Raw genomic sequence first — 26,972 nt, 5'->3', positions numbered from 1 at the left:
CATTATTTTTGATTATCGTTCGTGGCATATGTGTGTATATCAACTCTATCTAATATTGAGAGACATTAGCATGTCTATCTTTTCAAGCTTTTGGTGCAAAAAAAAATATTATTGAATTAAAAACACGCACACTATTAATGATGCCGATATGCGCTGATTCGTTTTCCTCATTCTGATAAAAGAGTGAACATGCGTGTGCATTTGATTGAATTGTAATCGTGAGATTATGAAATAAACTTGACAAAGTAAGGGCGTCTGCAAGAAAACTCATTGATTTTTTACTAGAAAAAAATTCCGAACTCGGATGAGGGGATTATATAAGATTTAACCTTTCGTGCAATCATGAGGTCAGAAAGCGACGCATTAGATATTTACTATTTATTGTTTTTGCCATTTCTGTTATTTACACACCGTCAACCTCATTGTCTGAGTAATGTTTTATTCAAAAAGCACATTCACCTGAATTAGTCTTCCCATAACTCCGATAACTTTGTCCGTTTCAACGTGAATGGAAATCTTTCTCTAAATCGTTTGTCAAATGAGAGTCCTGTCCGCAGCACATATGGTAATGTTTATCACTGAGAAAGTTTAAAATATCATATATAAAGTGGGTTAATCAAATGAATCAATGAACTTGCTAGTTATAAGACCCGTATCTTCTTCTTCGCATTCAAGTCTTAGTTCGGTGCCCCCAAACTTAAGTCGAATAATAACCCGTCGATCAATACCTCTACCAGAAACCGGAACAGTCACAGAACCTATCCTTTTACATCCTTTATCTGTGACAAATTTTACGTGTTTGATTGTCGTAGTATATAGCTCAACTTTCACGAATTTTTGATATATGAACGATATTGGGAATCTCTCTTCGAACTGATAATCATCAATAGATAGCGGTTCCCCAGACTGCACCATAATATGAAAATGGTCATCACAACGAATGCCGGCGTCTGTTTTAATACGTTTTTCTTTAGGATCGCGTCCTTTAACAAATTCCCGCTTGAGTTTTACACCATATATAAACTTGGACACTCTTTGTTCGATTAAATGCGGGCAGTGTCCAAATATAACAGCGCCTGTCAAGATCGCAAGACTTGGTTCAGGCGGAATTATTATGTTCATTCGTGGAAATTCCTTTTGAATAGTCTCCTTTAGTATTGGTGACTCAGAGTATCCCCCCACCATCAGTATAGCCTCCACACCAGAAGCCTCACTATTTCCCAGCAGATCTTTTACATGCATAACGATGTTATCAATCGATTCCTTGAAGAATAACCGAAACACGCTGATATCCATACGCAACTTGTCACCTGCCAGTGTAACCTAAAATATAAATATGAACACAGTTACAGTCAATACAATAAATATTGTTGTAATATGTGCCTTTTGAATAAAATGCTCCACTTATTAAACTTCTTTTGATTATCATAAGTATTCGAAGTATTCGTAGAGTTACTCATGCCAATACATACACCAAAATTGTAAATATTAATTGCCTGTTTGTTGTATGGCGAAGACTTGACTTTGCTGTTTACAAGTTCTATGAGATCAAACGGTATTTTGATAGTCACATTTTCTTTACGTGTTGATTCCGATGCTCTCTTCTTTAGCTCGAAGTCACGAAGAAAGTCTATGAAGTCTTCCATGTTCTCTTCCTTGAACCGCATTAGCATGTCCTTACCTTAATAACCCATTGCGTTAACATAATATAATTACATTATTTGTTTGAATTTAACAATAAATAATTATGTATACTTAATATATATGTATATAGTTCTTGGTATATTTAGAATAAGTTTTCAAAGAATCGTTTCTATACGACGAACAACGTGCTAAAATACTTCAACTTGTATTTAAGATAACAATTTATAAAACATATATTATATATATAATGCATGTTTTGAAATGTTTGAATAAGTATTTATATACTAGTACAACACTTATAACAATTGTACCTTTGAACGTAAATTTTACCTATCAACGTTTCGATAAAGTCCAAAAAAGCATTGTCAACCACTGTTCCACCCCACGCTCCGCCTGTTGCTTTGTAAAGTTCTTTTAGATGTCCTCCGTCGCATATTTCGTGTACTGTTATGTCGATTGTGCCACCTAAATAAAATAAAACGAATCTATTCTAGAAGAAAAGCAATACAAGATGTTCTTCGTACCTAAAAAAAACGTGCATTTAAATAAAACATATCTGTATTTTTAATTATCCCTTTCCATGCACAAGATTTGTTTCACTTCATCGCAATGTATCGATTCTGTTTTTGTAAAGCCTACAATGTGTATCTTATCGTTTTTTTTTTTCATTTCGTGGTTTATGGTACAGCATTACAGAATTATTATGTTTGGTCGTTCCTTTTTTACTTAAACACATTACAATTTTTCTTCCAAATGTGAATATATCAAGCTTAAAATGTGTTTGACAGAAATGAATAATGTGGAAAAAACCTTTGATTATAATCTGAGCATATTGGTCCCTTACACTGATCTCTATTTAGGTTCCTAACATGTCGAAGGGTAAAGAAATAACAGTCAAAATAAAACTTCAACAAGAAACCCAAGAAACATTGTCAGGAGAGAAAGTATTGTAAACAACCGCTTTCCTTTTTTAAGGCAGTTATTTTTTTTATCAGTTTTAAAATGCTTTTCACACTTTGCGCATTTGTTAACAAGTTAAGTTACCAAGTTTGATATGTCCATACCTCCAGCATCTAGAACCACGTATTTGGTGCCCGTTTGAAATCTCGAAAACCTGCCTTGTTCGTCAACATGTACGGGTAGTTGTCTGCAGTATATAGATGCAGCTTCGGGCTCTAATGCAATTGATAAATTTGAACCGGATATTCCAGCCTACAAGAAATACACTTGATAAAGAATAATATGTAATTGCATATATTGCATAAACTCTTAACGTGTTTATATGCACAATAGTGTGTCCGCATCATTCGTGCATTTGGATAGCACGATTCAGAATCAGGAAGGATCATTCGTAACTTTGCAGAGATCTATCAAACCCAGTCACAACTATCAGAATGTGTGTCGATTAAATATTGACGTGCATTCTTGAACCTCCTATTTAATCTGTTCGCGGAAGAAAATACCAGTATATTTTAACCTGGGTTGATTTCATCTACAACTTATGATAAAATTGCAATATCATTCAACTTTTACCTCTTACCCGTTAGAGTTATACTAAACAACGTTGACGGATGCAAATTTATTAAATATATTAAAATTTCCTGACTAAACGGATAGACTGTTTGTACTTTAATCGGCGAAATTGCCAATAGAAAACGGGTTAATAAAAAAGTATTCGTAAGTACAATGTATGTTATATAACTATAACACACAAATAATAAGATTGTTGGAACGTCTATTTTAATTCTTAAGTTCACGACAATCAACATGGTAACTCAAATAAACTTTCATGGATGGACTTGTTATCACTACAATGTATTCTCTCAATATTGACGAAGCTTCGTAAGAATGTTATATAAGCAGACCATAAAACAATTTGAACATCAGTAAAGTGGGGTCAAAAGCAAGGTCACTAGGTAAAATCTTAGACAATATTGCAACTGCTGACTATAGAAGGTGATTCATTGAGTAGGCAACTCATTACGATTGTTTATCTTGAAAATATTTAGTCAAATTATATTTACCTAAAACAGGTAAAACCTAAGTCACATAGTCAAATCATGGAAAGCTCTAAGGACCACTCAAAAAGATTAATTCATAACTCAATATATGTGAAACTGGGTCATAATGTCGTAATTGCCAGTATGTAGGCAAACGTGCGTTTTTGTGTCAACGGGGTAATCAACAAGGTCGCTAGTTAAAATTTTACTATTTCGAATTTTGGTTAAGCGGGCAAATTTCAAGTCTTAGAAAAACGTGTTAGAATTTCATAATCTACTCCTATGACTTAATAATGATCGACCTAGGCCATACTGTTATTATTGAAAATATCTAGGCCAAATGTGAATGTTTGTTCTAAAAGGGTAACAATTTTTATCTCATTTTAATACCGACATTGACGGTATAACACCTCATGGAATAAACTAGCCTGTATCCTACCTTGTTGAGTATACCTGTCGCGTGCACGGACTACGTTTTATTCTACTACTGAAATTTATTTCATAACAAATCTCTTAAGAGTCGAGAAAACCTTAGCTTTAAAATTATACGACCTTCAATCTTTAGATCTAGTCAAGGAACATAATTTTTCGCCATCCGTATAATGAATCAGCTGATTGATGGCGTTATAAAATGACATACTTATTGCGTCATTTTTTCAAAAATATGTGATGCCATCTTTTGGTGTACACGAACCTGGTATGCGATGTCTGGGTATAAAACATTGAAAACGCGCATTTTTTTCATGTAAATTTATCCTGGATGTAATTATGAAAAATGCATATTCTATTCTACTTACCTCGGATGGAACCGGTGAGACGAAGGATTTAGATCTACATGTAGATCTAGCTTATTCGTATTATTGATGTTCAGAATGTGCGTGCCTATTTGAGGCGAGTATTGTTGTTTTGGATAATTTATCTTTAGAACGACTCTGTGTGTAAATCTACCTGCACATCTATGTTGACATCGACCTCATTTTGCCAGGAGCAATCACCGCCATATTGGATTTTGAACAATTTTTTCGAAAATAAAATGATTTATATTCAAGTAAAATCTTTTGGCGGTCGTAATGTATAACAATTTGCATGCTGCGTTAAATTGAATCAAGGCATATGGTGATATATTTTCTCGTTTTACAGTTTTTGTGTGAATTTTTAAAAGACTATTTTGCGTACCAGAACAAATACATTCTATATCACTACGCATGGTTACATTCGTTAGATTTTAAGCGCTTTAAAGAATGAATTAAAATTATTTTTAAGGTTATTAGTTCTATTTATGTTAATTGTCACATTGAAAATAAAATGAAATGGGATAAATAGAACACTAGTATTAGCGTTGAATACAGAGAAGTTTATGTTGCTCGGCTCGAACACCGAAAGCGCTCGCCAAGGCTCGCGCTCCCGGCTTTCTAAGCCTCGCAACATAAACCTCTCTGTTATCAACGCTAACCTAGTATTCTCTATGTTCTCAAGTGCAAATCTGTGTTCAATATTAATGAAATATGATAATGTTTATTTTGACAATATCAAGTTTAAGTTCGAATCTCGATCGAGTGGGTCCAGTTCAAAATAAACGGTTATATCCCAGTAGAATCAACATGTACGAGTCCATTTTGAAAACATTCGGTCAAACTGTTAATAGTTACAATATCTTTGTCAAGTTCGCAGTTTATTGAAGTGATTTTAAGGATACAACTCCCGGCAAAATCATATGAAAACACTAAAACCAGAGAAAAACCACAATGTTGTTTGATGAAACGAAGCACTATGTTAGCATTCGAACTATCTTGTCAAGTTTGAATGTGGGACCAGAAGGGTCTCAGCAATGTAACCAATTCAGATCCCGGAAACAAACCATGCAAACACTAAATATGCCGCATTTATCAATCAATCATTTTGACATTTGACAAGTACTGTAACACAGACTTTATCTAAGACTATATTTAAGTTCGGACATACTGAATTAAACTCTATGAAATCAAGTTGTATCTTCTTAAAATACTACATTCAATGTAAAAGCAACAGGTTTTTCTAAATCCTGTCGAAACCTGGCCAACAAGCAAACATGGTTCTATCTAGAACAATTCATACTTAGATGAAAACCTATGTCACCATTAATAGGAAAAATGTAACTCCACCGACATAATCTGGAAAACAATTCGTTTTAACCAAAGAGAGATGTCTCATTTAGAACCTTAACCAACTTATGAAATTCAATGTATATATGCCATATTGTAAACTGGGTATCATGAAATATAAACTAGTTCACTTTGTTAAACGTCTACAATTCGAGCTGAGGTGAGCACGTTAATTCAATTCTAATCCTCGTGATTCATTTTTTACTGAATATCGATTACTTGTTCATTAGAAACAATATCTGTAAACTTTTAGTCGAACATTTAAATGTATATTAAAAATATACAAAGGTCGAGCACAAAAACATCTACTGCCTGTTAATCATAGTCATAACTCTTTTTTATCATTCTAAAGTGTTCAATTCATGGTTAAGCACGCTATTTTAAAAGATAAAAAATGTTTTGTTAAAATTAGCATCGTTGTCATCTCATGCATATCAGGTAAACATTTAAGTTGACCGATAATGTACTACTGTCCCTAAGGCAATTCTTAATATTATTTGTTTGTTGTGGATTATCGCGCAACTGACACTATGTACACAGCTTGTAAGGTGCCTTATGTAGTACAGGTCAATTTGTTATCTCCCTTTTCATATAATACACATTTTACTTTTTTGTGGAAATTCTGTCCTCTTTCTAGTGTTCACCCATGCAGGCTGATGCAATAGTTGTTATGTCCAATCGTTATTTAGAATTGATCCGATGCAAGATTTTCATTGGTAATTCAGGTACTGTTCACTTCATTATACAATTACTGACCATGCTTGCATTTGACAGGACCGTCTCATGGACGCAAGTTCACGTGGCTATCAGTTCATTCCAACCTGGTGAGTTGTTCAACTGCTTTCCTTTATTTAACATTGTTGTATTATGAAATGTGTGTTAATTAGTGTAATTATTGTGATATTCATTTCATTCATATTTCGTACGTAGTATCGATTGTTTTGTTCTGTTAGTAAAATATTGTCATTGTTTTGTTTAGGTCTTTTCTGTCATTTGACTATATTGGTCTACGTCATGAATAAATGGATTCAATTCATAAATGGACTTTGTGTGCCATGTGTCCCCACCCCACAACCACTACACTTTTATACATTGATAAATAGGGAATAATTTGCAAACGTGTTTTGTAATTCGATACCTCTTCAGCAGCATGTCTCATAAATTGTTTGGCTGCATCATCCCATATTGCAGGAACTGTGAGTACCCAATGTATGTTTTTCGGATCCATGCCGCTAACCTGTTGTTTATACATAGCGGTCATATCTTCAACCATGTACCTGGAAAACAAAATTAAATATACAATCCCAGGATCTAATAAAACTGCAAGATACAACGTTGTTATTCATGCTTAATCATGTAATATTACCGAAAACATAAAAATGCATTATAAAACATTCAGGTATCATATTTAATGTTATGGTGTGTTCAGTGGGATGCAGATATTTTTAAGAAGTTGTGGACATAATATGCGTTTAACGTTTATAAATGTAATCGATCGACCTTCGCTTTTATGCACTTTATTAGTATTCAATAACATTTATGACCGTTATTTATGTTTTCTTTATGTATATAGCGAAAGGATGTGACGCACCTGATGCACAGCGAGAACACGGTCAAGGCACGTAGGCTTTTACCAGTTTCGTCATCCAACATCGTGTCTCCATGTAACGGCTGTTAATATGAAAACAGTATACACATACGGATTCATGTTGGGAAAGTTATTTTTGTTTAATGTATTTTATTTTCCTAGTAAATACGCATTTGGGGGTCGAGGTCATCCCACTGCATACCTTACAGAGTTTACAAGTTATATATGCATATTTCAACACATTTTATACACTCAACAATCAAAAGCGTTTATAATACAATATAAACAATACTTTCTTAAAGAAACAGTTAACAATAATTACTTTTTAAGTCCCATATCACAAATGAAAATTACTGGAAAAGAAAAAAAGTTTCTCATTTTTTACTTTTGCACGAGTCATTAAAATAGTTAAGTTTATTTAAAACATGACGATGCAATGACATGCTCGATTTTTCAACGTTAACAGTGGGTCTAGTTTTGTTAATTTTACATTTATAACTAAATAGTTTTGTTAAAACAAATATTTAGTTTAAAGATCCATTCGTGTTTCCATGTACCAGTATAATGGTTTGTTTAGAAGGTTCAAAAGATAATTACATCCTGCAAACAAATCTGTTATGAAATGATTGCCATTCTTACATTCTCAAACTATATGTTAAATTATTTCACATTCAGTTTCCTGGGCTTTTATTTAGTTCTTCTTGAATGCTCTGAGCTTTTATAAGTACATACGTACAGCTCTTCCTTGTAACCCATTTTTAATGTAAAAAATTATGTCTCACGTGTGTCTATAAAATTGAGTTTAATCAACCTAATACACCGTTACAAACACAATACCTATTATTACTGATATCAATTTGCGAGTGAATTGTGGAGAAATACTCAAAACAAAAACTATACAAAACCGGTTATCAAACCCAAAGCCCAAGTTTTTAATTGACGATTCGATCTATCTTTAGGAATGTTCCGGAGATAGTCCGTATATTACGTAGATTAGACACGAGATTTATCTCGCCGAGGATTCCGGAGATGGTCTATAGCGTATTTTCAAATTCGGAATCACTCGGAGTACTCGGCTTTGTCCATTGCAAAAACATATACATTTAAAGAACCGTTGACGTGTTTGAAACTTTGGATAAATATCAATGTTATGCGAGCATTACATATCATGTAAGTTGTTTTTATTTGCGCATTATGGATATATTTACGATCTATTTGTCTTTATTCATGCCAAAAAAAGTTTATTTGGCATATATTTCGGATTAAACTGCCGCCCGGATTCTGGGCGGGGGACTTGACATGGAAAATGCCGTAAGCTGTTGCAACTCACAGCGACCCGGAGGGTCAATAACTGGGAGTTGGATTATTGCAACTAGGCTTTTATTATTTGCATTGTTTTTAAAGGGACCGTCAACCACGAATGACGAATAAAGAAAAGTTCTCAAATACCGTATTTTTTTCAATTATTAGTTTATATTAATTAAAATATTACGTCTGGTATATTCCTGGTTGACGATACTTTTAAAGCAATAGAAGCCTCTTTAAATGTGTTAGGCCCTTCTAGATTATTTAACTAGGTACTCGAAAATTTAGGTATTTCTATTGCATCAACATAACTATTTAACTATTCTTTATCGTAAGCGTTTTTACATTTTGATAATGGTACAGATTTTTTTTATAGAATACGGCGTTTTTTTTTAAATGTCAGATTGTATCTAATATATGTCCAATTCCACTAACCAAGCTGTTTTTGTCGTATTATTGAATTTTTCAAGGTTTCAGAAAAGTTTCGAGGGGTTGAACTTATCAGCTCTCGATCGTTAATGGTCTTTTAATTTTTGCTTTAAAATGTTCTTAAGTTATGCTTTTAAAATATTAATATATTGAACAATATCATATGTGAGAGTTTTTTTGCTTGTTTTTCGATTTCGTGTTACAGTTGATGTTCTCGATTTCTTTTTAAGGAACTGTTAGATATAACTTTGCCCCTTACTTCCATGAGTAAAGTATCAATAAAAAGTTGATCGTCAATCATGGATAGTGTTTAAGAAGTCGATATCACCTAACAGACAATTATTATGTTTCTGTAGACCTTTGCCATGATTATAATTAGTGAATTGTAAAAGGGAGGCGGAAAACTACAACGGGCGAGGCATGGTCAGGGGTGATAACCCCAAAAAAGGGTTAGGGTAAGGGTTAGGGTTAGGGGTCGGGTTAGGGTTAGGGTTGGGTTTAGGCTAACCCAAACCCTAACCCGACCCCTAACACTAACCCTAACTCTAACCTTAACCCTCTAACACCCCCTTGCGCAATACCATGCCATGCCTCGCCCGTTGTCGTTTTCCGCCTCCCGCGAAAGACATGATAACATTTGAATGATAAGATGGGAAGCTAGGTAAATTGTTAACTCTAAGAATGCTGATAAACAAAGCGGCGATACAAAAATTCGTAGCCTAGCTTGTTGTTAAGGACTAGTTTGTCTCTATGAATTGTTTCAAATCAGAATATATAACTCTAAAAGGGTCGAAAAGAAAAGATTGCGTTCGTTAAAATGCTCTAATTCGGTTATTTTGCATTTTAATTATTAAAGGTTTAATAAGTATCGTAATCAAATGTTAGGTCGAAGACTACATTGAAATATCCACATTTTGCAATCATGTCAGTTTTCTGAAAAATATTATTAAACAAGTTGTTTGGCCCATAAAAAGTGACAATTGTTAATCTGGCTTCTCCGAATTTTAAATCAATGCAAATACAGTTTCCTTGGTTTTCATAGTAAAATAATAAACGTTATGTAGTTTCGTCGTTAAAAATTACAACACCGTGGAAATTTGATGAGCCAAAACTCATTAAACATTCCGCCCCCCCCCCCTTCCTTTCCGAGTAAAAAGTTGTTTACTGATCGCAATTAAAATGTGTATCTTAAATACAAAATATGTCTCAATTTGTATCTTTTTTAATATTGAAATACTTAAAATATTTTCCTCTTGTCCTGTATGACTCTGTAAGTTAAAGATAATAATTTAATAAAACACATTATGTAGAATTATGAACCATTTAATTAAAGTAATTAGTAAAAGCAAGAACATCGAATCAAACGCAAAAAGCAGGATCTACATATAAGGAACGGAAACAGTAAACAGTATTTGCAATAAACAAACAAACATAAGATAATATTCACAACTTTGACAGACTACCTTAGCATAGATGTATATAAACACATTAAATAAAGTTGTGCATTAATATATTGTATTTACAAATGGACATATGTTGTTGGGGCAAATTTGAATAGAAAATTGTCACGTTTCGCCAATGATGAGGGGTCAATAGTGCTTTACGTCGCCTTAATTCTAAAGTCGCGAATGTCAAAAATTTCAAAAATGGCATATTTGGTAGCATTTGTCGGACTTGACGAGCTCGGCACGATGCAACAAACGGCATATGTGTACCATTTTCTACTAAGGCACTATTGACCCCTCAACATTGGCGAAACGTGACCTTTTTCTATTCATTTTAATTCTAAAATCGCGAATGTCTTTGTGCAGGAATTAGCCAATTATACGTCGCCTTAAGTCTAAAGTTGGGAATGTATAAAAATTGCACAAATCGACAGATTAACAAAAAATATAAATTAATATAACTTGTTTATTTTAAAAGCAATCGTCTTTAAATTTTACAAATTAATAGATTGCATACATCTCAACCACCTGTCAAAAATTTCAAAAAGATATCTTGTTTTATAAAACATTGTTTGTTATATCAAAACTTTAGAAGCGATTTTCTCAAAATCACTTTTTCGGACTTTCGTGCATTTAGAATTAGTGCGACGTTTAGTAGAGAAAGGTACACATATGCCGTTTATTGCATCGTGTAGAGCTCGTCAAACCCGACACAATGATACCCAATATGCCATTTTTGAAATGTATGACATTCGCGACTTTAGAATAAAGGCGACGATTGGTAGCGTAATAAAGTTAGGCAGCAATGTGTCAATAAAACCACGATGATGAATCCGAATTGATTTTTTTATATTTCATACTGTTGGAATGCAAATATCCACAATAACGCATTAGCATTAAAACGAGCAACAGTAGCTTTAAAGTAGTAAAGTGCTTTCAATTTTACCAAGTTAAAAATTAATCCTAGCTTTTGCGTTACAGTGATGACGTAGACATATTCGCAAAACGTCACACTATTCGATGTGCGTCTTAAAATATTCTAAGAGATTTAGCACTAACTTTCGTTACAAAGTCGATAATAACAACGATTCCGTGAAAAAGTGTTAACTAATGGATTTATGTGTATTCCCAATGTGTTTTAATTACTTGTTATTTTAAACTTGTTACGGAAATGGATTAAACATTTACATTATCTGGGAGCATGCTGGTGTAATGCTGACTACCCAGTGAAAAAAACGAGAATGACTCGAAATCTAACAAAACGTTCGAAGTGGGGCCAAAATTTGCCGAAAACTGGCCGAAATGTGGCCGTACGTTTGCCGCGGCCATAAATCGGCCAAAGGCCAAAAAACGGCCTCAGACCGCCCCTAAATCGGCCAAAAATGACAATGGATACAAAATTGCGAGAGTCGAACGCTGACTTTGTCACATAGTTACACAACATGGATTCCTTAGATAAATTACGTGATAAATGAATTTCTAACATTGAAACACGAAATGATGATAAAATATTACAAAGGTAATCATTACACAGTACTTACTTGTGACATAGCTGAATTCATTTCTACACAGCAAGGAATTCGTGTATAACAACAAATGCAAGTGCAATATGCGGGAATGGATAAAAAGTAAAAGGGTATATTTAGTGCATTTAGGACCGAGATGACCAGCTTCAATGCCTAGATGCAAAGCTACAGTTCAGTGTTTGCTAGTTTTCTCGGTTAAATTCAACAAAAGAAATATTGGAAAAAGATACAAGGTAAGATACATCCATTAATTTCACATTGACGATACTTATTTAATAACACATTAAAGCAAGCCTGATACGGCAGTGAAGTACTTCATTATCCCCTCGTCGATTGATGGCAACTTCGTTTGCCAGGTATTATGTCACACCTTTGATCACTAATAATGTTTAACGATTTTTTAAACGAAACGGAAATCGCTGGTCGTCACGCCTATCCATAAGGTGTCCACTCCTTGGCCGGACACCTAATGGACTCGTCCGTTAGGATCCTCCACCGTGACGAGCGGTTTACCCTGACAGGCTTAGTGGTGGGCGTAGCCGCGTACGAGCCTATACCAATAGGCGAAACACGAGAGCCTCTTCATCGTAAATTGTAAACGTTGAACCGAAAACAAAACTGTTTAAAAAAATGTTCGCTAGCAGGGTTCATCAAAGGGGCCGGCTATACAACTGTCTCGATTCACCGATCCGTTTGCTAATCGTCTATGTCAATCGGTACGGCCCTCTTTATAGCCAATTGTTTCTCGAACAGTGTCCTCATCAGGCGCTGCGTGTCCATGAGGACCTTGGCATTTGCATTGACCGCCTGATTCCTGAATCCGTCGTCTAAACTGCTTCTGTGAGTTCGGTCTGAGTTGATATAGAGTTCGGCATTTTACAAACTTTCAGCGGAGGTATCCCCGTGCATTTATCCGACGGCGTCGCCCGCTTCGTCCCTCGAAACGGCTCTTCACGGAACCTCTGGAATTCGTCGGTCAGCCCGCCGAATGGTGTTTCATCATGAAGGGGCGTAGTTTCCGACGAGCCGTGACTCGAGGGCATCGGGATATTTTGCGAAATCACTTGCAGCGGCTGGGATACAGACGCGTAGTAAATTGGGCCTAAATTCCTTTTTTTCGCAACGTGTCTCGCGTACCTTGTTACGTGCTGGTCAAGGGTCTCCCTATCTTGGCACCGAAAAGCGCACAAACTGCAGTTATACGGCACCCTGTCTAATAGGATGTGTTCCTCCGTCACATGTCCGATAAGCCTTCCTTTCTTCCCCACCTTCGGGCAATGAGGGCATCGGTAAGGCTTGGCCCCGTTCGAATACTTACTGCCCTGCAAATATAAAAATAATGTTTAGTCTGAGATGCCATGTCTTCTCGACACGGCTTTACCGCCTCAGTCATCGTTGGCCCTTTGCGTAAAATCCGTTGACTGCGCTGGAAGTTAAGCATGTCTATTGACCGTCACGACTCGCGCGTAATACTAAGCGGGGCGTAACCAAGCCAGGGTTGTTTTTTTGATCACGAATCGGAATTGCTCTCCACGTCCACTTACTCTCCCGTTATATCATACAGTTAAGTCATAAAATAACACGATCATTTTAAGTTTGGTTTTTATTGTCCAAAAATTCCATGATACCCGAAAGTAATGTGACAATAACATCTTATTCTTAACCGCCACGATCCACTTCGGCAGATTCGATCCCCTCAAGACTTCAGTTTATTGTGATGTTTGAGTTTGTCTGAACCCCTACTTTCCATTTGAATACCGAAGTTAACTGCCGACACTTTAGCCTTAACGACAAACGGGCCGTCGTAGGCTTTCTCCAGCTTGGCGCTAACGCCGACGCTTCTGGTTTCATGAAGCAACCACACAGAATCGCCCACTTCGTAGTAGTGGAATGATAGCCGCGCATCAGAAACGTCCTTGCTTCGCCTCGCATTAGCCTAAAGATGCTTTCGTGCTACTTCGTGTGCTTTTTGCATCTGTTCCCGAACGCCTTTCACATAATCGGATGGGTTTAAGTCGGATGCCGCGCGTCCTTGACGTGGCGAAACATGACATCGGCGGGTTGTCGAATTTCTCAACCAATCACAATCATGTTTGGAAATAGCAACGATACTTTTCACGGCGTTGTTCTGTACGCCCCTGCAAGACAACATAGGTATAGATCTCAGTCTTCTTCATCGACCAGGTAGGCTCGTGCCATAAGGAACCGGTTGATTGCGTGGGCTACTACGCGTATTCTTCATTCCCATCAGATTACACAGGTCTTTAAATAGCCGACTCTCGAAGAATGCTCCTTGGTCACTGTGAATTACCAATGGTGCGCCCCACCTTCTGATAAAGTCATTGACAATCACCTTTGCAAAATCCTCGGCTGTTTGAGATGATTCAGCCGCGACCTCGATGTACTTGCATAAATGGTCCGTCATGACTAAGATGAACCGGTTACCACGCTTCGTTATGGGAAGTCACATGAAATCGATAGCGAGCACGTTCCAGGGAGCGCAAGCCTAAAGATGCTCCATCGGCGCTCTCGGCGTTTTCTGTGGCCTTTTGTCTGCCTTACAAACATCACATCCCCGGACATACAGTAGTATATCACTTTTCATTTCAAACCAATAAAACCCTGCAAAATCTGGTTCTCGTTCTCTTAACACCCATATGTACTGACACTAGGGAGTCGTGGGCTTGCTTTATCACCGACGTCCTCATATTGCACGGGACGATCAATTGATCGAACTCTCAGGTACCATCGTGCTTTCGAAAGATCCGATGGAGAACGCCTTCTCCGATTTTTAGACTGGACCATAACATCCAATAATATCTGGTCTCCTGACTCGACGTCTCCATTTCTGTGTAACTCGGCTTCGTTCCAGACCGTAAAGCTTTTAGGATGGGACCTATATCCGCATCGTTATCTTGTGCTTCTTGAAGGGCGACTGCTGATAGGGATTCCGTCCACGCATGCGGCTTCAGAGTTTCCGAGTCAGGATAATTGAAGGATGACGGCTCAACACCGTCGTCTATTGAGATCACTCTTTTGTGCTTGTCGTCTTTGTTTCCGGTACTTATCACCAGAAATGATCTATCCTCTTTGATTGCGCATTTCCGGCTTTCAACTTGGCCATCCCCAACCGTTAGCTCTGGACTGGGACCAATCATGCCAATACTGTTATCCGTAGTTTTCGGCACCATCAGCTCAGCCCTTCGACGGCATTTTTGACATGGCCCACACTTCTGTGATTCGGCCATATCGACGTCTTCACACTCGCAGTCTTTCGGTGTAGGACATCTCGAAAAGGCATCGCATTTTGTTGTTTTTTCCCGGCTGGTACTCGATCTCAAGATCGTACGGCGCTAGGATCTCTAACCACCTTGCAATCTTTCCTCTTGGCTCTTTCATGATGAACAACCAGAGGAGCGCTTGATGTTCCGAACGCACAAAAAAATGACGACCTAGGAAGTATTGACGATAATACTGCACAAAGTACACTACAGCCAACAACTCCTGCTCCGTAATGCAATAGTTCCGTTCCGCCTTTCTCAAGCGGCGACTGCCGTACACAATTTAACGTTCTCTGCCGGCGTGTTGCTGTGACAAAACTGCCCCTATGCCTTGGCCTGATGCGTCTGTTTTTAGTGTGAACACGGCACGCCATCCTCGTTAAATGGATACCCTATGATCTCCAGGCCCATAAGAATCTCTTTAATATTCGAGAACACCGTCTCCCAATCCTTGCTCGATTCGAAGTGCGCGTCCTTCCGAGTTAGGTCTATTATCGGTCTAACTAGCTTCGCTAGTCCCTTTACGAATCTCTGATAGTAGGAACCAGTGGCCACGAACTGCTTGACCTGTTTGGCGTTCGTTTGCATAGGCAACTCGGCAATCTTAGCCACGTTTAAAGGGTCTGGTAGCACTTCCTCTTCAAACACGATATGAACCAAAGAGACCACACCTGCTTGCAGCATCTGATATTTGTCGGGCCGGAGCTTAAGACCAGCATTCCTGATTCGTTCAAAGATTGCACTCTATGGAGGTGCTGCATTAGGTTCAAAGACTACCACATCATCAACATAGATCAAACATATTTCCCACTGGAGGCCTTGGAGTATAAGCTTCATCGTCTTCTGAAAGGCACTTCCTGAGTTGTTCAGCCCGAACGGCATAAGGGTCATTTCGTAATGACCAAACTTAGAAACAAACGCGTTTTGGGGTATATCGTCCTCCTTTTATGGTATTTGAACATACCCGCTCGTAAATTCGAAACTGCTCAACAACACTGACCCCGCAACCGCGTCTAAACAGTCTTGTACTCTGGGCAAAGGGAAACCATCTAGCTTAACCAAGGCGTTAATCCGCCTATAGTCAACACAAGGTCGGATCGTCCCCGATTTCTTATTTCCACCAGCACTATTGGCCAGGCCCACGGTGACGTGCTTTTGCCTGTCATCCCCATACGCACAAAATTTCAATTACCTTTTTTACTTCATCAGCAAAGGCCAGTGGTACCCTCCTAGGCCGCTGCTTAATTGGCTCTGCACTTCCGGTATCGCCATACTTCTTTAAGAGACCAGCTAATAGTTGCTTTTCAGCGTTTTGCCTTCGGACGACTTCCGGAAAAGCTCAACTACGTGGTCCGATACTTTCTCCTCTATGGCCAGAGAGATCGGACCTGTATCCTCTACACCCACGGTCACACTCCTTAGCTTGGTCCTTCTTATCGCGGAGAGCTCGCCTACGTCGTCGACTAGGTTTTCCGCTTCTGCCAATACACTTACAACCTTTTGGACCCGTTCAGCTACCGTGATCTCGGCATCTTGTTTCCAATCGACATCATGGCTGATGGGTTCATAACTCTGATTTTGCACGTCGGAGACCTATTAATGTACACCATGGTTGCCGCCATAATCAGCGAATAACGCTGCTGGACCGCTCCCGTTGGTTTAGACGAGAAAAGTCGAGACTGAGGTGATCTCCCCACTATGTTTTCTCCACGAACACGTCGACAACCGCCTCGGAATTCCCCGGAACCATCGTGTCATCAGCGACCGTTACTTTCCTCAGCTTCTCACATTGCCCCTTACTAATACACGGTATGTCGTGACCATCCAGAAAGATTACCCCTTGGCTTAGTAATTAATAAGCCGGCCCCGCAGCGCCCTTCGCAAAGACATCATAACCGAGAAGAACCACGTCATCAATCTCCGCAACGATCGCCTCGCGTTGTACCAACACCAACACCTCGCCAAGCCTAAACTCGAACAGGCCCTTTGCCTATTTCCTTAATAGGCACCCAACTGGTCCCCTCAAGCTTGCACTTCCGCTCAGCCCGGCTTACTACCTTCCAGTATCATGTGGTACACTTCCGCTGAGATGGTGGTTATCGATGCCCCGGTATCTGTTGTGAATATGACCGGCACCTCATTCACCGATCCCTTAACCAACAGACCTTCACCGAGGCTATGCAGCCTCTCTTCGGCGCCCATGCTTTCCGGTACCATTCTGGCGTTTGGTTTCTCGTTGGCCTGCCTCGCTACTCTCCTCTACTGGGACCTCCCTTTGGCCGCAAGGGCTGGTCCACTCAGGTAAAAATGATTTTCGTTTGACTCTTTACCGATCGACGGATCTACTTTCGATTTACCCTGCTTTTTCGGACATTCATGAGCAAAGTGCCCTTTCTCGTGGCCGTAGAAACACTTAATGCCCCCCTTTTCTTTAAAGCTACAAGGTCGAGCCGCTTCCGACTCTAGTTTCTCCACTCTAGCTAACAAGGACTTCACGGTGTCAACATCGTCCATGTTCTTTACTTCCGGTCTGGTGAAGCTTGCTTTCCGCTTTGGCTAGTTTCATCTGGGCACCGTCTTAGGTAAACTCCCACCTTTTCAGCGTCTGAATCATCATCGACGGCTGTCCGCACACCCCCACGGCTCTTTCGCGCATCCTTCTGCATATTTCGGATTTGAATGAGTGTCACCGCATAATACACTGCCTTATCTATACTCCGTGGCTCCTTATTATACTCGACTTCAAATCGGATCTCCTCGTCGTACAGACCGTCCAAAAACCTTCGAACAAGATCTTCATTTCGCGTTTTTCCATCGCGCCCTCTGTAAGCTCTGTCATAAAGTCTATTAAATTCCTGGGCAAACTCTTCCAGTGTTTTGCCATGTGGCTGCGAACGGCGGCTAAATTTGGCCGCGAACGACCGTGGAGTTTTGATTATCTTGAACCTACGATCGATCGCGCGTAGCAGTTCGTAAGTATAGTTGTCGAGAACTTGTGGTGGCAGCTGGGAGAAAACAAATTGCGCTGCCTCTCCTTCCAGCCTCGGAAACAATTGGTCTAACCTTTCGTCTTTTCCCCAACCATACCGATTGGCGATTGTTTCAAACTGTGCAATCCACGTTTGCCATTTCTCTTTACCGGTATATTGGGCCATGCGCACGACTGGCAGTCTACGATAGTTTCGATCCTGGACATGTGTTGGTCGCCTATATTGTCCATGCGCGTTACCATGGTCGCCGGGGGACAATACATGACCACGCTCGTTCTGCTGGCCGTCGTACGCGGGATTGCAAACTCCTCCCCTCTCGAGATCGATTTCTGCCCAATATGCTTGACGTGCATCGGGACCGTCATCTCTTTGTCCTTTACGACCGGCTGGTGACACGTATCGCCGAGAACCGTACCACTCCCGTATGTTTTCGATAGCAGGCTCTCGCCTGACAACCGAATGCGCGTCCTGAACTACCTCATATGGAAACGGTCGCACCATTGCGCTGTTATTTGCAACTGATGGTCGAGATTCGCGACGCTCGCCGTGGTTTCCGAATCCACCATGACCGTTTCCGGTATGACGACGCACGTTGTCGGTTGCCTAGCAATTTGCTTCCGTCGGCGTTTTGCGCGTCGTTACTTTCAGGTCGCGTATGTCACGAGCCACCGCCTTCAGCGCCTCGTTCATGCTCAGCCATTGGTGATCTAAATTACGATTGAAGTCCGAACCGGATACTCGACCCTCCGGACCCTTGACATCAGCCCTATTCCCACAAGATTTTTCGCTCGACCGTTTACAATCATCGTAGTCCATGACGCTTCCGTTACGCTCATAGAAATATATTCCTCCCTCATTGTCAACAGATTTAGGTTCTGCCATTTTAGGAGTGTATAATTTATTCACGAGAATATGTTATATAATTTCGGTCGATAAACGCAAGCATAATGTTAAATCTTTTTGTGAAAATGTAAGTAAGTAATTGCAGTAACCAGCTATTATTGTTCCGTATATTCAGATTAGCCGATGAACATGTGTACAGCGTATTTATTTAATTTTAAATTTCAACTCGCGGTAAATCGCTGTAATCGTTTGCTTTAATATTTAATAATTTTAAGCGCTTACTTTATACACCGCTCGTTTTCCGTACATTTGCGTGCATGTATACTTATTATTGTTAATGAGTGAACATATTTTTTCTTTATTAATGTTTACGGCGTTAAGAGTTCGCATCACAGGATTAGTTAAATAATCAATCTAATTCCACCGCTGGCACCAGAAATTGTTTGGGCTTAGCTCTAAACATTGGTAGCGTAATAAAGTTAGGCAACAATGTGTCAATAAAACCACGAAGATGAATCCGAATTGATCAATTTTATTTCATACTGTTGGAATGCGAATATCTTCAATAACGCATTAGCATTAAAACGAGCTACAGTAGCTTAAAGTAGTAAAGTGCGTTCAATTCTCCGAAGTGAAATTTAACAATAGCTTATGCGTCTCAGTGATGACGTAGACATATTCACAAACAGTCACACTATTAAATGTGTGTCTTAAAATTTTGTAAGATATTTAGCACTAAGATTCGTAACAAAGTCGATAATAATAAAGATTCCGTGGAAAAGGTGTTAACTAATGAATTTATGTTTTATATACCCCCAATGGGTTTTAGTAGTTGTTATTCGGAACTCTCCAGTGTGGGTTTTCCGATGTTTGAGCGCACGCAAACAAAAGCTTGCTAGCATATTTTAAAATAGAGTGAATCAATAATTTATGTTATCGCTGAATAGTAAACACCACTTTTTTTCTGCTCAAACGTTCGTTATAGTTGATAATAATACCATGATTTAATCATTTTTCTTAAGGCCATAAATATAAATAACTAGATTCTCATCCAAAATTTGGGAAAAATTTGGGCGGATGAGTGGGTTTTATTTTTTATTTTTATTTTTCATTTAATGTGTCGGGCCTATATATAAATAATGAAACGTTCACAAATGTGTTGGTTTATATGCATATGTATGTATGTATGTATGTATGTATGTAAAATTATATAGAATACAAGAAATACATTATCAAAATTTGACTATTGTATTTTATTTTACCCTTTTAATATCATGTTAAACATATTAATTATTTTATATTATGACATTCAATAAAGCATTGACTAGACAAAACATTGACTAGATAAAGTATTACAGAAAATACAAATCTGTAAAAGAACCCTTTTCATTATTTTTTCAGTATGACTAGATATCATTGATTAATACATGGTATGCATTCAATACTAAATAAACAGCATTTACTATTCTAAGTACTGTTTGTATTAATTCGATGAAGATGTTGAGAATGAAGATGATACACATTTAATATGGGAAGTTTCACGGGTGTCTCCAATACTAAAGTCCATAAAATTTCGTAGGCAGCCGACAGTTTGACTAACTGTAACATCGGGTAACACCTGTGTGAATTATAATTTATTTCGGCCGACGAAGGCACAGGCGATTTTCGGGTGGTCATCTTTCAATGGGGCTTGATCATACGAACAACAAATGCACTCATCTTACAGGTCCGCGAGAGTTACAGTTTCTGCACATTTTGACACCCCGTACCAATGTTTTACGGTTGTAACGCCGTTTCTACACCTCAAAATAAGAAACATTTTGTTGTTGTTTTTGCTCGATCACTTAAATTTCAGACGACGCTCGTGCGCCGTTAAAAATCGATAAGCGTCTCGGAAACATTGAGTTTCCGATTCGCACTTCGCTATTTTAGTACTCATTCGTCCTCAGTATTTTGCGGCTCGAATTTGTTTACGGATTTTTTTTTCAAAATAAAAAACGTTCGGGCGGGACGATTTTCGATGGGCGGGCGGGGATGAGAATTTAGGAATTTATTGTCTATGGCCTAAGATGAACTAATCTCGAGCGTGTTTAATTTGTAAGAATACTATGTAACACGATATATAATGCTTCATGTACATGTAAACAGCTTCGGTCACGTAACTATGTCATTGCATATACTATGCGTAGGCCTGTCTGGACAGTTTTAATGGAAGTTTATAAACGAAACACCCAAGACATTTACTCAATCGTATATATATTATAGCTCTACTATTCAAATATATTTAAAATCATACAGAAAAGTACGTAAACAACAAAAAACTTACTATCCTCAGTCCATTGGCAGTACTAGAACTAATATATCGTTCCATATCAGTTGAATAATTATATCTCTATTGATATAGCTCTATTATGATTCTTTTCTTAAATCATTCTGAAAAGTTAAGAAAAAAAAATCGCTTAAGGGTAAGACCTTAAGATTAGAAGGCACATCACTAACAAGCTTTACCATACATTACTTTTATTTGCTATATCTATAAAGCATGCCGAAAAAAACAAGAATATGAAAAATGTTTTTCAGAAGAAATATTGCATTTGTCAAGCCGTTTGTATAGGTTCCTTCATTACCATACAGCTGACAAAGTCTGTTTTTCATGTCTTTTAAGAATGTTAGCTACTGGATCCATTCGTATAGGCGGCTGTACATCTGAACGGTGTATTTAGACTTTAATCCTTGTATAAACGACATACATGTATATCGGTGTTAGATTTGTTATGTGTAATTGTTAATAATACTAGTTATAACAACAAAATACTTGAATTTTGACAATCCTTAAAAGAAACACTACCGTTGTTTAAATACTGACTATTTACTACTGAATGGGAAGCAAATCGGATATCGACGTTTCTGGTCATTACTGTATTAGTGAAAATGTTTGTTCCTCCCGCTCGCGCTCATAGATTGGAAAACCCCAAAGCGCGCGACTTCCGAATTAAATCTATTACAAGTTATTTTAAACTTCTTACGAAAATGGCTTAAAATTTACATTATCTGGGTGTAATGCTCATTACCCAGTGAAAAAACAAGAATGACTCGGAAATCAACAAAACGTTCGAAGTGTGGCCGAAATGTTGCCGAAATTTGGCCGCGGCCATGAATCGACCACCGACAAAAAAAAGGCCTCAGACCAGCCCTAAATCGGCCAAAAAACGGCCATAGATACACAATGGCGGAGAATCGAACGCTTACTTCGTCACATAGTTACACAGCATAGATTTCTTAGATAATTTACGTGATGAATGAATGTATAAGATTAAAACACGAAATGAAGATAAAATATTACAATTAATCATTACAAGGTACTTACTTGAGACATAGCTGAATTCATTTCTACACAGCAAGGGGTTCGTGTATAACAACACATGCAAGTGCAATATGCGGGAATGGATAAAAAGTAAAAGGGTTTATTAAGTGAATTTAGGACCGAGGTTACCATCGTCAATGCCTAGGTGCAAAGCTACAGTGCATTTTTTCCTAGTCCACTCGGATAACTTCAACAAAGGAAATATTTGAATAAGATACAAGGTAAGATAAATCCATTAATTTCACATTGACGATACCTATTTAATAACACATAAAATCAAGCCTGATACGACAGTGAAGTACTATAATATAATGTTCTAATACAACAAAATGTGCTAAAGCAGCTTTAATTTGACAATATGACTTAAGTTTCTTTCACGTCTGATTATATAATCAATGATTTGATGAACAAATAATTAAATTGATTAGTCTTGTGAACAAAAGTTATTTCTTACATTTGTATCTTATAAAAGGAGCTTAGATACAACACAAATTTCTAAATATAAGGGAATGTTAAGATTCTCATACTCCTTATTTAAAATGTATAATTTGAGTGACTACATATGCATTTGTTTTAACTGTAATTACCGAAACTGCTTAGACTGACTAGTAATAATCGAACATGTGTAATAACATCGGAAACGCAAGATGAAATAAGACATTTACAATAATTGCAATTACCTTTTTCCACAGATTCATTTTGAATCTGCGGAAGTAGTACCACTTTTTGTGTTCTTTTGTCTGACTAAGCTCACTATATTTCGTCTCTGCATCGAAACCAAACGAGTACATGGTTTTGCCGTCCGGTTTGATTAACAAGCAAGTTGGTGCTGTATAACACAAATATATCGGAAATACTTTATATAAATTGTTTACAACATTTTTGTTTTGTTTAAATAAAACATCATATTAGTTGAAGCTTTATCATCTTTTCTATAAGGTGCAATTCTAGTTGATATACACCTAGTTAAAAGTATGGAAAACATATCAGCGTGTTTCTACATTCTGGGGAAAGTTCTAATATATGTTGAAGCTTCCGACTCAAAATGACGAGCTTGCAAGTTTTAATTTGGAAACTTTATTTTTATTTTATTTACGAGCCATGTAGTATTTTGAAAGAGACTATACTGCGGAAAGCTTAACTGTTAGTCATAACACAGTGTGTACCTAAAGACAAATCCTGATTAGGTTATAATACCGACACGTGATGATGTGGGATCTCATTTGTATGAATGAGTTTCTCTTTTATGAAAAGTCGTTGCCATATATGACAATAATCGCAGTAAAGATATGAAGTATCTGGCTTTCGTATCTAATAAAAAGGTGATAAAATAAATGGTTTATATTTACACTATGATGGCTTTAATTGTCAGAAACGCAAACCTGTTACACTTTCGCGATGAAATGTATCGACATATAACCGACGTTTTTTTAAATTTCAATAAGTCTCAGTAATGGTTTTTTAACCTACCTTTAAGAGATACCAGTTGATTTCCAGTCCATGTTTTCATTGAAACCTTGCTTGGATTCGTGTCGAAGTCATGCTTGAATGAAAATGCCCACCCGGAATACGTTGTTCCGAAGTCAATAGCAGCAACCAAAAGACGGTCGCCGCCTGTTGCCTGAGAGTAAACGACATTTCCATACAGTGAACAAATATTTTCAAATTCAGTATCGTAGAGCAACTTTAAATTGCCGTAAACAGTGGTGCGTCGTATTCACTATTTGTTGTCTTGATAACGTGTTATTTATGCGCATGAGCGAGATTTTACATCAGATATTTCCACGGAGGAAAAATGTCAAACTTTACCAAATATTATTAAAATAGGTATTTTACTAGTAAAAAATAATCGATACCAATCAAATTTGTAATTGGAAACAAACAAACAAAAAGCAATTGAAATTCATTTTTTAACCGTATAACTTTTGCTATGTTCACAATTTACAATGAATAGCACATGACCGTAATATTGGAAAAGTTGAAGATGCATTTTTTTTACATCGGACAAATCATACACATCTGACGAAACGTGTTAAGGTTTATTCACCAAGTGCTGTGCCAAGTGCTTATAGAAAGATTAAAAGGAATGAATAGCAGTCTACAGGGCTACCAGAATGTTTAATATTCCAGAAACTAAAGAACACAAAAGGACAGATTTATGGGCAGAGTTGATCTTGACATGTGTTAAATGGGAAAATTTCTTTACTTGACCAGTTGGAATAGGCGTAACTTGTAAACCATTTTTACTGGATAGCTGACATATCTTATGGCTGCATTCAACTAATAGTTTTAGGTGTTGCTAATGAGTTTGCTGTTGCACTGGGGAAGCGTACTAAAGATTAACATTTGTTCATTAAATGGATGAATGGCTTCTTAAATAAGTGACCAGAGATGTTGGTGACAGAACCAAGAGCACTTAAGTTTGTAATGACGAAGATGGCTACTGGGGGTGTTGTAATGACATATTTTGATTATCTTGAAAAGTGTCTCCGAAGGAATGTTTTTATGGATAAGCCAAACTTCATGTATAATATGGAAGAAAATGATGTTTACATACTCTATAAAGCACCTAATACAGTATAATGTACCAACCATCCTGCTTTGGTACTGTTGATAGTTCGAAGAAATGCAACATATCCCAACATTTGTAACCACTGTATTTTGTGTTTAAAGCTAAAATTATAACTCTAAAATGTATACAAATGAAGTTCAAGTAACTTAATCACGCGAGACATTCTTGTTATTATTATCTACTATTGTAATCAAAGCGCTGAAGGCACTAAATTTTTTCGCTGTTGTATAATCTTAGACGCAACTCAGTTTTCAAAATTATGTTATAGTTTTTGATATCGCAAGTTGGAAATGACTACAATTCATTCAAATTTATACAGAGTGTGTCTTTAAACACAGGTCGAGATGGGTTTTTTCCAAATCATTGATACAGCTAATCAGTGTGCACAGGCTAATCTTATTTGACAAGCATTAAGCCCCGTTTTCCCTGAAATCAGCCAATATGTAAACATTTCAATGATAAATACTTGACTGGCTACCGTTGTCTTACAAGCTGTTAAATACACACTATGGACTGTTCCAGTGAAAACAGGCAGATGCGGTGGTTAGAGCAGACGCTTTTACAGAGTGTGTCTTTAAACACAGGTCGAGATGGGTTTTTTCCAAATCATTGATACAGCTAATCAGTGTGCACAGGCTAATCTTATTTGACAAGCATTAAGCCCCGTTTTCCCTGAAATCAGCCAATATGTAAACATTTCAATGATAAATACTTGACTGGCCACCGTTGTCTTACAAGCTGTTAAATACACACTGTTTACTGTACCAGTGAAAACAGGCAGATGCGGTGGTTAGAGCAGACGCTTTAAGCATTCGTCTGCTTAATTTTACTGCAGTTATCCACACAGGCAGTAACGGGTTACGGTTCCTAGCGTAGCTAAACCCATACTGATTTGCAAAAGTGCGTCTGCATTATTTGTGAGCTAACGCTCACAAAAAAAATCACCAACTATAACTATAAGTTGATTAAAATTTGGATCGCCGCCAAAAAATAGTCAATAGAAATCATTTCGGGTAAACACCGGGTTTCGGACTAGCCGATCCTCATGCTTACAGCATAATTAATATCAAACCAAACGCGCGTCTAAAACGATTTTAATCAAAAGTACCAATGTAGACTGATAATGAATGTTAAAACGTAACGTGCGATTGGAATATTGGGCAATTAATTAAAGTGTTCTAGTGCCGTATGTATCAAACTAATATTACAATTATAAGATGTAGGTTTTAAAGCTAGTAGTACACAAATTCACTTTTATCAATATAATATACCACACTATCAGTTAACCGACGTATCTCCAGAAAATTGTCAAACAGAAAACTAAAAAAAATCTTACCATAGTGCCACTGTATGGTTTAAGGTGCAATCTGCCTGTTAAACCACTCGGGATAGAATAATGTGTACTGCGTAATTACCGGCGATAGTTTGCATAACTTGAGAAAGATAGATTTATAAGTACTTGTCTATCTGGATATATCAGATACGGAGTACTTGAATTTGTCATATCAAATTGTTGCTGCACGTTAACTTTCCTAGGCGGAAGTAAATGGGCTTCCAAGTAGCGACATATCAGTGTGTTTCGTTTCGAACGATAATGAGATAAATAAATTAAAAACGAGATTAAATTACACCCTGGCCTACTACTACTATTACTACTGCTACTACTACTATTACTACTTCTAATACTATTACTGCTACTACTACTATTACTACTACTACTACTGCTACTACTTCTACTACAACTACAACTGCTACTACTACTACTACTACTACTACAACAACTACTACTACTACTACTACTACTACTACTACTACTCCTACTACTACTACTACTACTACTACTA

General features: G+C 37.6%; 1 protein-coding gene across 1 annotated transcript; it reads right to left on the bottom strand.

The window, feature by feature from the left end:
* Window positions 1-363: 363 nt before the first annotated feature.
* On the bottom strand, window positions 364-26,609 carry LOC127850862 (heat shock 70 kDa protein 12A-like). Its single transcript, XM_052384203.1, has 9 exons — window positions 26,465-26,609; window positions 24,027-24,177; window positions 23,237-23,385; window positions 7,377-7,456; window positions 6,924-7,062; window positions 2,709-2,856; window positions 1,975-2,109; window positions 1,497-1,681; window positions 364-1,323 (listed from the first exon to the last, which is right to left on the bottom strand). The coding sequence occupies exons 1-9, from the start codon at window positions 26,465-26,467 to the stop codon at window positions 613-615; spliced, it is 1,701 nt and encodes a 566-aa protein (XP_052240163.1). The 5' UTR covers window positions 26,468-26,609; the 3' UTR covers window positions 364-612.
* Window positions 26,610-26,972: the final 363 nt, after the last annotated feature.

This window comes from Dreissena polymorpha, chromosome 11 (assembly GCF_020536995.1).
Source record: "Dreissena polymorpha isolate Duluth1 chromosome 11, UMN_Dpol_1.0, whole genome shotgun sequence".
In the NCBI taxonomy this organism is placed as follows: Eukaryota; Metazoa; Mollusca; class Bivalvia; order Myida; family Dreissenidae; genus Dreissena; species Dreissena polymorpha.
Note: the sequence above shows the minus strand (reverse complement) of the source record. Positions and strands in the feature narration are given on the sequence as shown.

Bases quoted from the DNA above. Each gene is read 5' to 3' on its own strand.
- LOC127850862 (XM_052384203.1), bottom strand. The intron at 7,063-7,376 runs GTGCGTCACATC...TTTGTTTTCCAG, and splicing joins GTGTTCTCGCTGTGCATCAG to GTACATGGTTGAAGATATGA. The intron at 1,324-1,496 runs GCAATTAATATT...TTTATATTTTAG, and splicing joins CTTCGCCATACAACAAACAG to GTTACACTGGCAGGTGACAA.